The sequence below is a fragment of the Anas acuta genome, chromosome 13 (assembly GCF_963932015.1).
Source record: "Anas acuta chromosome 13, bAnaAcu1.1, whole genome shotgun sequence".
In the NCBI taxonomy this organism is placed as follows: domain Eukaryota; kingdom Metazoa; phylum Chordata; class Aves; order Anseriformes; family Anatidae; genus Anas; species Anas acuta.
In genome coordinates, this window is record NC_088991.1 from 5,527,430 (window position 1) to 5,539,658 (window position 12,229).

General features: G+C 47.4%; 1 protein-coding gene across 12 annotated transcripts in view; it reads right to left on the reverse strand.

Annotated features, from left to right (window-relative positions):
- Positions 1-12,229, reverse strand: part of ARHGEF9 (Cdc42 guanine nucleotide exchange factor 9) — a 171,648-nt gene that overhangs the window by 147,606 nt on the left and 11,813 nt on the right. For 6 of the 12 annotated variants that reach the window (XM_068696573.1, XM_068696579.1, XM_068696575.1 and 3 more), the window contains exons 2-3: positions 7,917-10,107; positions 1,515-1,653 (exon numbers count right to left, since the gene is read on the reverse strand). In XM_068696573.1, coding sequence (XP_068552674.1) covers positions 1,515-1,653; positions 7,917-10,040 — 2,263 coding nt within the window. In that variant the 5' untranslated portion in view covers positions 10,041-10,107. Of the gene's footprint in view, positions 1-54; positions 74-1,514; positions 1,654-1,857; positions 2,163-7,916; positions 10,108-11,011; positions 11,129-12,229 lie in introns of those variants that run through there. The other 6 variants (XM_068696576.1, XM_068696577.1, XM_068696572.1 and 3 more) reach the window with 6 other exon arrangements.

Consider the following 12,229-nt stretch of genomic DNA (forward strand, 5'->3'; position numbering starts at 1 on the left):
GTACGTGCATATATGCTGCCACGGGTGTTCCCATCCCCTGGATGCACCTCTCACCTCAGCACGAGTTCCAGACTGTGTCAGTCCCGAGGGCTTTGAAACCAGACAGCAAAGGGTAAAAAAGGTGCCAGGCTTTGGGGAAGTGGTGCTGCACAGCCCAGGACCTCTGCTCCTGCAATTTGGGTCACCTTTACCTCACATGGCCAAAGCATATGCTCCCTGAATGCTTATTGCAAGCTCCCTGCTCCCAAATCACATCGGTGGGGACTCCGATCAGCCCAGGACAGCAGCACAGAGCAGAGCAGAGCTGGGACCCTGCCTCAGCCCTGACACGGCTGGGTGGGCAGCAATCCTGATTTTTTTCCAGCGTTGCTGGGAGAGAGATGGCGCGGAGACCTATTTCCTAAATGCGATGCTGACGTAGGCACCCTGCTGTTATTTTTAGCAGCATGCATTTCACTTTCTAGACTCGCAGGAAATCAAGCTGCAGTGCAAGTGCCGGTTACAGCAAGAGGCTGCGGGCAGGCTCCAGAAGAAAGGCGCCGACGTAGTAGCACTCGGGAGCAATGTGCAAGCACCGTAACAATCACATTTGGAGAGATCCTTGTGCTGCTCCCTGCGCGCTGAAGATGCCTGCGCCCCTACAGAAGAGCCATCAATTAAAGAGGCGCCGCTTTGCCTTTTCCCTTCCAGCTCTCCTTCACCCTGGTGTGCTGCCGCCATCCATTAACTGCTCGGATCCCCTGGGTGCTCCCAAGCCATGCCAGCACAGTCTGGCAGCGCTCCCGTACTTGCCCATTGCTAAAGCACAGGATTCTTAGTGTTAGCAGTATCCCTTCAAGAAATAATTTTCTTACTGTAATTATCAGGCTTTTTAACTAGAGGTTCACAAAATCTTGTCACCCATTCAGCTATCTGCCTGTTTACCTGCCAAAACAAGACGCTTCCAGCAAATACACTGTCATGTAGTGTTGTTTTGAGCAGGACAAATTATAATTACATTAATCAAGTGCTGCAGAGGAGAGCTCATCTCAGTCTTTGGCTCACGAGATTCTCTACCTGATCAGGAAGAGTACCCAGAAGGAAAAAAAACTAATTTCTTGCTGTTCCAAACATCACACCTGAGTTGCAACCTCAGCATCCAGTCACCACCTCCAAATGGCGAGCACTCACAACCGAACCTGGTAACAGGACAGAAAGCTAAGAGGAAACTACCAAATTAAAACTTGCACAGAAGTTTGTGAACAGCTTTTACACTTTATGCACCTAACTGCTCATCTTCTCATAACCAGGTTATAGGCAGTGTGTTCAAAGACATTAAAAATACAAGGAAAAAGAAAAGAAACTTTACAGCACATGGCTATCAGAGCCTTCTCACCAGGCTTTACGGTTGTAACAGGAGTGGATACAAGCCACATTTGTGAGTTTTTTCAACCCACTGTAGCCTTGGCTGACTCTGCAGGATGCATGGGATAAACAGACAAAGTCAGGAGAAAAAGCACTGCAAAGCTACTCACAGCGTGGTTTGCCACACATCCTCTCTGCCTCCTCCATCTCCCTGATGATGTTCAGGATTAGGGAACTGGAGGAAGATCTCTCCATAGTGACATTGTTGGAAGGCATTTGCACGGACAGTTGAGAAGTAGAAGACACCATCTGGCAAGAAAAGGGTCAGAGAAGAATTTTACCAATGTGTTAAACTCAGAATTAAGCACACATTTAATAATACATATTTTTTTTCAAGACAGTGACACACAACCTTAGACTTTCCTCACTGCGGTCTGTACCCTTGTCATGTTTTTTTTACTGAAAGATTAAGTCCTGCTGGCTGCCGTGCTGGGCTGCCCGAATTCTCCCTACCTTAAACACAGCTCACGGTGCTCAAATCCCAATAATTTCCAGTGGCACTGAGTCCCCAAGGCACTTCTGAGAGTAACACATGATGAAGACATCGGCATCAGAGGGTGACCAGGGCCAGACAGCCTCCAGATCATCAGGTGCATTTGTGGTGTCAAAGCAGGTAGGCAGCTTGCAGATCAGCCCCAGTGAGACAGCTCCAAGGTTGAGCTAGGAAGTCAGGCCCCAGGTGGGCATCGAGCCCAGCACAGTCTGTGGACGGCTACGACACAACTGTGGCTGAGCTAGAGACCAGCACACGTGCTACAGGGCTCAATGAAGGACTAAGCACCCAGGGCTGGACTTAAATGGGCTCCTGAGGCCATGGGTGTGTGGGGTGGAGGCCCCAGGTGAGGCTGCTCAGGGTCATTCAGGCCTGTTAGTGCATCCATAGGAGGGTGGGGACTCGACAGCTGGAGAGCTGCTTCAATTGGCATTCCTGAACTGAGCTATGAGAGGCACCCTTTGACGGCCTAGAGCAGCAAGAGACTCTTCCCATCAGGGTTTTTTTGCCAGATGACAGCTAACCGTGCCCCATCACCTACCATTGACCTCCACGTATGGCCATGCTCAGCAATAAGAAGTGGAAAACGGGACGAGAGAGAGAGCTTTGCAGAAACGCCTCCACCACTTAAAGCACATATGAGTAGAGCAATGAATTTGCAATGTGAGCTTTAGGAGAACAATCTGCTCATCTGCATGCCTGTCCAGCAGAACAGTAATGGGATCTGCCTGTCCTACTACAGAAACAAAAGTTAAAATTTTTCAAATAAAGTTACCCATCCTGATACCCATCAAGAACAATTCCTGCAAAACTCAGGAGTCCTGCTGACAATAAGATCTATTGTGAATTACATCTGTAAGAGCGAATTAAATTAGTAACAGGATGTCACTTTCTTAATTCCCCCAAATCTTAACAAAATTCTCCCTTCCAGGCAAAGGTCATCTAAGGTCTTCTCCCGGCTCCATAAGCAGAAGCCTGCAGATGGCCTACAAAGAGGACAGGAGGTGAGTAACCAGAGCTGCTATCGCTGTGCTGTTGGAGTCATCGGCAGGGCAGAGGGAGCCTTCTGGAGGGAGAAAGGACTCTTCGTATATGTAGATTTTAATTACTTTGGTGGAATATGTAACTGCAAAAGAGCAGCTCAGACCTGCAGGCTGTCCTCCTTCAAAAGCTGAGCCTGGCATCGCTCAGCTGCTAACAAAGGCCAAATACAAATGCACTGACCTTCATGCAACCCAGTATCTGTAAAATCGAGCCTCCTTACAAGCACAGCTAATTTTCAGATACTTCCTACCCACCCTGCATCTTCTCGTGGTGGCTTCCCTCGTGGCTGAGGAGATGCAGCTGACGGCCTGAAGCTGGCCTGGCCTTGCTCCCTACCAAATCCACCACGCACCATAAGCTTTGGGCCGTGCTTCAGCCACACCAAGGCAGCCAGCCCTTTGCGTTCCTCTCAGGGACGTTTCCCGTTCTCTGCACCATGTCCAGTGCTCCAGGACGCTTCTCTTGACTGGGTAACAGGGGGAGGAGGAGAAAGCCAAAGCAAACCTCCCACACGGGGAAGTTCTGCACCCAGTCACTTTGGCACAGAGGCCAGCAATGTCCACGAGTCCCTGTTCATATCAGCACTGTGATGGTACCAAGGGTGGCAGGAGATAGCCTGCAAGGCTGGGAGCTAGGGGAAGGTAAGACCCGAGAAGTATTTTAAGAAAACGTGGAAATTGCAGTTATTCACGTGTTCAGCGTCTGGTTCTATATACATGAAAATCCCATCGGCTTTGCAGACTCGACCTGCCTTTCCCTGACACTGCTAAAAATGTTTCCAAAAATAAAAAACAAACCACCACAACACCCTACCCCACCATAGATAGGACTAAATAGAGGCTGTAATTCAAGATTTTGCTAGCACCTCGTGGCTATTACAAACAGGAAAATCTGAACAGCTCAGAGTTTTTGTCTCTTCTAAAAATAAGATGACTGTCAGACATAACCGTATTAAAGGCCATAAATACACAGAATCTGCATTCTGCAACTAAATCATGCCTTGCTACAGATTTGGGTACAGTGCTCCTTTGGCAGCAGGAGGATTTAGAAAGTAAAGCACTATTTCTTAATTTGTGTTTCTTTCATAAGCACAGCTAGCAGCAGTAGGCTGAGACAGCAGCTTACTGGCGATAACCAGGAGACAAGGAGAGCTCTGAAGACACCCCTCAGAAATACACATTTTCCTGGTTAGTGTCACTCGACAGAGCAGTGAGGGAGAAGAAAAGTCACCTCATCAGGCACACTTCTGCAGCAGCTCCCAAAATGTTCTGTGGCAGAGAGACAGATACAGACCATCTCCAGATACAGGTCACGACGGGAACTTGCTGCACAGAGCTTGCAGTGTCCCATCAAGCACAGAAAAAGCAAGTTGCTCCATCTTCCTCTTGCAAAAAGACATTTGTGGCAACTGCTTGAAAGCAAACCAAAGCTGTGGGAGGATCCAAGACCTCCGGGTTTGCCCCCAGTGCCTCAGCGATCAGTAAGGCAAAACTGCCAACACATCTTCTAGCGTGTGCACAACCAGGAACCCTCTGCCTCCAGTTAGACCCACCACACAGGTCGAGTTTCACATTTCCTCATGTATGGCAATGCTTCTTGCCCAGAAATCACAAAACCCCCTTAAAGCCCTGCTCACAGGCCACCGGTACGGGCTGCTTGGCATCAGCACGCTCCACAGCGGGGAGCACCTTGGCAGCATCCCGATGGGTTAGCTCGTTTGCACTCTTCCAGCAACCATTAATTCCCCCAGAAAATGGCACCTCAGAACCAAACAGGGACATTTCTCCACGGGGACACAACAGCCAGCAGTCAGATGCAGACTGTACACCTCCTGCGGGTAAAAATCAAAATCCTAGGGATAAAGATAAGGCGTTTTCTTCCTTAAAAAGAGAAAACCGTATTTCACAAATAGACAGCAGAGGGCAGAGTAAGACTGTAGAGAAAAGCCTCCTGCACCTTCACTGCAAAAGGGGAAACGCGAGGGAGCTGCTCTGCAGTGCTCGGTGCCCGTGTGCGCCCCCGAGTTGGCCAAGGGGAACCTCTCTACTGGCAATGAGCCAAAACCACGTTTCAGAGAAACCTGAGTTTCTACAAATCCTAAATGGATGTCTTACAAAAAAGCCAGGTGCCTATTTTACAACTGCTCCTCATGCCATTCGCAAAGCGGGTATCAAATCCCCCACAAACCCTGCCCAAGGACAGGCTTCTTGAAGGGACTCAAGGCCTCTCGCTGAGGCGATCGGCTCCGGGGCAGACACATTCTGCAGCAGAGCAGGAGATCGAGGCGGGCAGGGCTTTTTTTCCAGCATCAAGGCCACCCAAGGCAGCCGAGAGAGTCGCCAGGGCCTGCTTGTGAAGAGCCCGGCCATGGTATCCACCAGGCAGAAGGCCATGGCCTCTGCATCTCCCGCAGCCTCTCCAGCCACAGTCACCGACGTGGCTACCCAGCTGGAAGGCTCAGGGAAACACACGGCCATCCAGATCTTGGGCTGCAGGGTGTGCCCGAGTCTCCTGTCGGTGTTGGGAGGTGTGCTGTGGGTGCTTGAAGACTTTCTTGGCCTGGTGGTGGAGCTTCGGGAGGAGGTGAATAGGCTGAGGAGCATCAGGGAGTCAGAGAGAGAAATCGACTGGTGGAGGCATACGCTGCCCGCCCTGAGACAGACTCACGAGCCTGACACAGCACGAGTGTCTCCTGCTACACAGAAGACAAAAGTTCCCCCATCCCGCCAGGCAATAGGAGGGGACCTAGCCAAAGGGGAGAACGAAGGCAGGTTTCTGCTAGGGGTGGTAGGAGAGCCCTCTCCCTGCCCACCTCACCTTCCCATCTACCCTCATATAACAGGCATGAGGCTCTAGAAAGTGACAGTCAAAACAACGATGCAGACAAAAGCCGTCCCAGTTGGAAAGGGTGCCTAAGGCAAGGCAACCGACCCCCCGCATTGCTACATCGTCTGTCAAGAAAGAAAGAAGGGTTATTGTCATGGGGAACTCCCTCCTGAAAAGGGACAGATACCGTCCAGACCCAACCCACAGGGAAGTCACTGCCTCCTAAAAGCACAGGATCAGGCAATTTCAACATTTCCCAAGTCAAGCAGGCAGGGCAGAAGGCTGGCCTGGCTGACCAGGGATCTTCTGCTGGAGCTTAGGCAGAAAAAGAAAGTATATGGCTGCTGGAAGCAGGGTCAGGCAACGTGGAAGGAATACATGGACACTGTTCACGTTTGTAGGGAGAAAATTCATGCGGCCAAAGCCCAATTAGAGTTGAAGCTGGCCAGGTCTGTGGGAGACAATAAAAAGGTGTTTTTTTTTTAATATGTGAACAGAAAAAGGAGGACCAAAGAAAACAAAGGTCTGCTACTTGATGGGGAAGGTCACCTCACAGACAAGGACATAGGCAAAGCAGACTTTTAATGCCTTCTTCACCTCCATCTTCAATGTTGATGATGGGCTTCGGGACCCCGGGTACCCTGATCTGGAGGACCATGACGGTGGGAATGACAAACTCCCAACCAACCCTGAACGTGTGCAGGATTTGCTGCTCTGCCTAGATCCATACAAGCCCATGGGTCCGGATGGGATCCATCCCAGGGTGCTCAGAGCTGGCTGACGTTATCACGGGACCTCTCTCCATTATTTTTCAATAATCTTGGGAATCTGGAGAGGTCCCAGTAGACTGGAAGCGGGCAAATGTTGTACCAAGAAAGAAGACCCTAGCAATTACAGGCCTATCAGTCTCAAATCAGTGCCTGGTAAAATTACGGAGAAGATGATCCTTGAAGTTAATGGGGACAATGCAGTCATTGGTCCCAGCCAACATGGGTAAGGGTAATGAGGGGTAGGTCCTGTTTGACTAACTTTACCTTTATAAGATCACCCATCTAGTCAACCAAGGGAAACCAGCAGATGGGATCTTTTTGCTGTGATCTCCTGCTGACTTCAGGAGGCCTTTTCATGTATGACTCCCCTATCCATGGGACTTAAGAGGCTTCCTAGCATCGCCAAGCTGAACAATGCAGATCTGTAATACCCAGAACCTAGTCCAAAATGTGATGTCCACTTCAACAATATAACAATTCGGCTTTAAAAGACTCGTTTTTAACAAATGGGAATACACCGCCGTAATTAGAGCCACCACCATTACCGAACTTTCACTTTGGGCTGGGTATTTACCACTGCTGTCATTTTGTGTAGAAGCAGATGCAAGGCAGCTCTGACCAGACCCTAAGTCAGCACGTAGTCACATTAGGAAAGCATTTCACTCAAATCATACACCCAGCTCCTAAGCAAGCCTTTCTGCCACAGGCTCAGCACCAATTTATTGAGGCCACACAGCTTCTGACAAGCTTGGAGAAGGGAGAGCTCATTTAGATCTTCCAGGGAAATGATGAGCTCTACAAGATATGGTCCAAATTTCTTTTCTGTTCTTACACTACATGCTAGGACTTTGCGTGATATTCTAGATGTGGCAGTGTAACACGCATCACCTAATAAAAATCAGCCGCCACCACCAATACTACTCCTTTAGGTAAGAAAACACAAGGACCATAGTGCAATTGAGGAATGCCACTTGTTCACTCCAGACTTAAAAGCTCTAAATTTGCCAAAAGCAAGCACTCTTGTTGCAAATTTCTACTTCATATGAACGAAATGCAGAGAGAAAGAAAATTTAAAGTTAGTGCCTAGAAATATATAAACATCTGTTACAGCCCACTTCTAAAGGCACTGATATGAAATGGCCAAAGAGTCATAAGTGGAGCAGCTCTGGAGATTAACACTAACATCCCAGGCAAATACCAGGCTGATGCCTCCTTTAAGTCTGATATAAATGCTGTGTATGTACTGTCATCATTTGTATGATGGCCTAATTAACTGAAAATTCCAAGATATAAAACTGGTTTCAGGTGCAAACCATCTTTGTAAGTAGTATAGTAACAATATGTTCTTATGGAAAACGTTATTAAAAGTTTACTAATACCTCTCCTTCCTTGCACAGTCCGGAGGTCATATACAGTGAAGGGCAGTAGTCATCGCAGTGAAAGTATTCTTTGTCATGAAGCATTACGGCGTTTTGTTCTACAGCTGAACTTTCTCTGTGCTTCTTCACGCTGAGATCAGCAGGCATGACAACCAGTTGTTCATCCACAGCACATTTGGAATGAGCCTCTACAGAAAAATCATCATTAGCAGCTGGAGAAAGGCACAGCTCCTCAGGATCCAGATTATTCACAGGAAGATCTTCAGAACATGGCCCGTCTATGCCCACATCCTGTACTTTCTCCGGAGTACTGACCAGGTCTTGAATCTTCACATCATCTGTAGACATGTCCTGCAAAGGCAAGTCAGGATTTCTCGAGTCCTGCATATCCACTTCTGTCTTCAAAAGCTCCTCTGCAGCAGCTGCAGATGAAGCCACCTCTTCAGAAACTACCGAAGCACAAGACACATCGTCAGCTTCAAGTTCAGGCAGAATCACCTGTGGCAGGTGGATCAGCGCCTTGGTGTTCACTACAGAAAAGTCACCACTAACAGCTGGAGAAAGGCCCAGCTCCTCAGGATCCAGATTTTTCACAGCAAGATCTTCATACTGTGGCTCATTGTCCATTTGTAATTTAGAGTGCCTCTCCAAGAGTTCATGCTCCACAGGACGGAGCAACTCCTCAAGTCCTTTCATCAAATCTGCCTGTGGAGTTTCAATTACATCCTCAGAGGTTTCTTTAGCATTTAGCACAGTGACAGAGTCACCTGAGAGCTCTGGCAGCTGGGAGACAGGCGGTTCTGGCCCAAAGGAAGAACCCAGTGTTTTGTTAAAGCAATCATGCTCGCTGTCCAGGACAGAGGAGCCAAGGTCTTGAGACATTTCTGTGGCTGTGCAATGCTGCACGAACTTCTTACATGCTGAGCTCTCATAGTCCTGGTTATTGAATGTGCCTAAATCTGGGGACTGCAGATAGTCCTGGTTATTGAATGTGCCTAAATCTGGGGACTGCAGATGCACTCCCACCCTAGTGGAAGCTCTTGCACTCTCATTCTCCATATCCAAGTCCTCTCTCTGGGAGGTGGCATCCTGTCTCCTGCTTTGGAAACTCCTCCAAGACCTTTCTTCATCAGGTGAAAACAATTTTGAGGAGCCTCGCAGCTTCCGAGTTGCCTTGGCCACACTGGTGAATAACTTCTTAACTCCCAGAAAGCAAGGGGCTCTGGATACAGTGAATGATTTCTTCTGCTGGCTAAAAGTCTCTTCATATTTCATATCAAAGTACAAAGAAGAAGTGGAATGGTAAGTTTTATTTCCTAAGTTCTGGAAATTGGTTTCAACTCTTTCATCTGGAAGCCTTAAATCACCTTTGCCAGTTAATGAATTTTCTTTCGTATATCTGAAGAGCTGAAAGCTTCTTCTTCTGCTGCTCTCCCGTGGGGGCACAGTACCCCTCTTTTCATTTTCCCCTTCTGTATCTGAATGACTCTTAATAAAGTTTTCAAAATTCAAAGACTTGCTCTTTCTAGCTCGTATTTTATGGTAGTTAGTACAATCCTCTTCACCGGGGACAATAATATCCCTGAGACATTTAGTTTCATTGGCATCAACGTCTTTCAACTCAATGGCTGTTGAACCTGAGTAGCGAGAGAGCCTCTGATTTTTACCCATTTTCTTAATCCCCTTGATGAATGTTCTTTGCAAGTTGGCTGAATTGTCCTGCTTCTTGGTGGCAGAAGCAGCCTTTTCTCCGAATCCTCTGAAATCTATATTATTAGGCATCGTGGAGCTTGCTGGCTTTCTCACCCCATCCCCGAAGGGTGAGTTTTTTTCTTTTGAGGCCTTACAGGTATCCTCTAGTATGACCATGGACTGGGGTCTTGTTTTATTAATAGAGGGTCCTTTCTTTTGCCTAACAGAATTCCAGATCTTCTTGACTTTGGTCTTCTCATCTGTGGGTTCTTCTTCCTGTTCATTGGGGACTTCATAACTATAGATGCCGTGCTCATTATGATCGTGTTTCACTATTTTGATACTCTCTCCACCCACTTCAGCCTTGGAAATCCTGTTTGCATATCTACTTGAATCCGGATCAGTATCCAGGTAGCTGTCTATATATTCCATTGCTCTGGCTCATAAGTTGCGGTCGGGGTCACACATGAATTGTCTTTAGACTGTTTTCTTCACAAGACTTAAAAAAAAAAAAAGAACAAAGGAATAAAATTAGGATCAGAAAGTTTTGTTGTTTTTGTTTTTGTTTTGTTTTTTTTCAAAACACGTATTTGTTAATGCAGCACAAGTCCAATCTTATCCCAGCAACAGTGGAAGCTTTGCCACTGATTTCAATGAGATTGAATTTTGCTCCCAAACCGGATAAAGTATAGAGCAACTCAAAGCTGATTTAAGTGCCTGAAGATTTAGTGATCACAATAAACTTCCTGCATTAATAAAGTTACCACAAAGTGCACACAGAACACCGTAAAGCACATGTAGGCCTTGCAAATCGCCACTACTCTCAACACATCGGAGTACATGACAGAGAGAGAAAGAGGAAATGACAGTGAAGTGTCCCTGTGCGTGCCACTGGCCTGTCCCCCCGCCCCATCTGCCAGGAACCGACAATGCTCTCCCACTGAGTTCACTCTCTTAAGGCAGGCACATTCAAAGCAAAGCCAGGATGAGCCTCTTCCTGGAAATCATGTAATTCTGAAATAAATTCAAAAGCAAAAAACCTCATGGAATATTCAAGCCAGGCTTTCCTACTACAGCTATGACACCAGCATGGGAATCCTCGGTGGAACTGGGCTGCTAAATGAAAGCTGCTTGGCCACCGCTCAACACTACACAAAAACACGTTCCCATCAAGTGAGCTTCAGCCTAAGTGAACAGGATGAAACCCACAAGTACCCCATATACAACAGCAATGGTAACCACTCCAAGCTCTCTGAGGGAATTTGGACTCCTACGCATGCAGATGATAAGCCTTCCTTTCCCGTGGTGTACACCTGCCCTGTCTCACTGCTACAGCTTCATGATGTGGCCCTGGGCTTGCTGCCTACCTGTGCAGCACACAGAGCTGTGTGCCAGGTACCCACCAGGGTTGAATTCCCCCAGTTCCTAGTCCCACTCTCAGGACAACAAAGGGAAGCAAGAGTAGGGCCAAGAAAGGGAACAGCCCCCAGAGACACACACCTGACAACACAAAAACTCTGCATTTTCCTCCAGTTTTAATTAGTGAATTAGTTGATTTTAACTAGTTACTGACGCCATTAAAATTAACTAATTCCTAGCATCAGCTGATGTTCCTACCTCTAGTTATTTTAACTCAGTGACATCCAATACCTCTGCACAGAATGCTTTATTAGCCTTCACAGGACCCTTAGAGGAGAGGGGAGGGACTGTTGTCTCACAAGATATCCCAATTAAAACTGGGAATGAGCTTGTGAAACTACTTGAAGGGGTCCAGAAGCCCAAGGAAGTAGCAGTGATACGTTATAAAGCGCATCAGAGCAGCAATTCAGACACTGCAGGAGGAAAATGGAAAAGCAGATGAGGCAGCCATACAAGCAGCTGTAGGTGGAACTATAAATCTATGACCTACCAGGAAGGAATCGATAAGTACCTCAGAAAATACAACAAGGAAATCAAACTGGCTGAATTTATAAACTGTGTTAAAGATTCGATTGGGTGGTGTGTAACTGCTCAGGGAAACGGGGACACCAAAGCAGTCAGGTTCTGCTGGAAGAAGTAATCTCAGGGTTACACACCCCGTGGAGGCCACAGTCGAGGGGCAAGGTAGAAAAAATGAATCAAACATTGGAAGGACAAATAAGGAAACTGTGCCAGGAGACACTGTTAAGTGGATGCAGGTTTTACCAACAGTGTTACTCAGGCTTTGGGTAACTCCCAGGGCACCGGAAAAAGCAATCCCATTTGAAATACTGCACGGGAAGCCTTCTGCTGGGAATTTGGCTGGGAAGCCTGATCAGATGCATGTAACTGTGAACCAAGCACTTACAGAGTTTCTTTCCTTCTTAGCAAAAACTTTGAGTCTTATCCACAGATACATCCTAGTAACAGCACCAATCCCATTACCTGCACCGGTTCACTCCTCTTCTCCTGGAGATTAACTTTAACTGAACCTGGAGGGAAGACCCCTAACTGAGAAGCATACCCCTAACTGAGGACCATATCTGGTGCTGTTAAGGTCAAATATTGCTGTGAAGCTTAGGGGGATCGACCTGTGGATTCGTTACAGCCAAGTGAAAGCTGCTCCTCCACAGCTGTGCAAAACTGGAATAACAGAGCCTTTG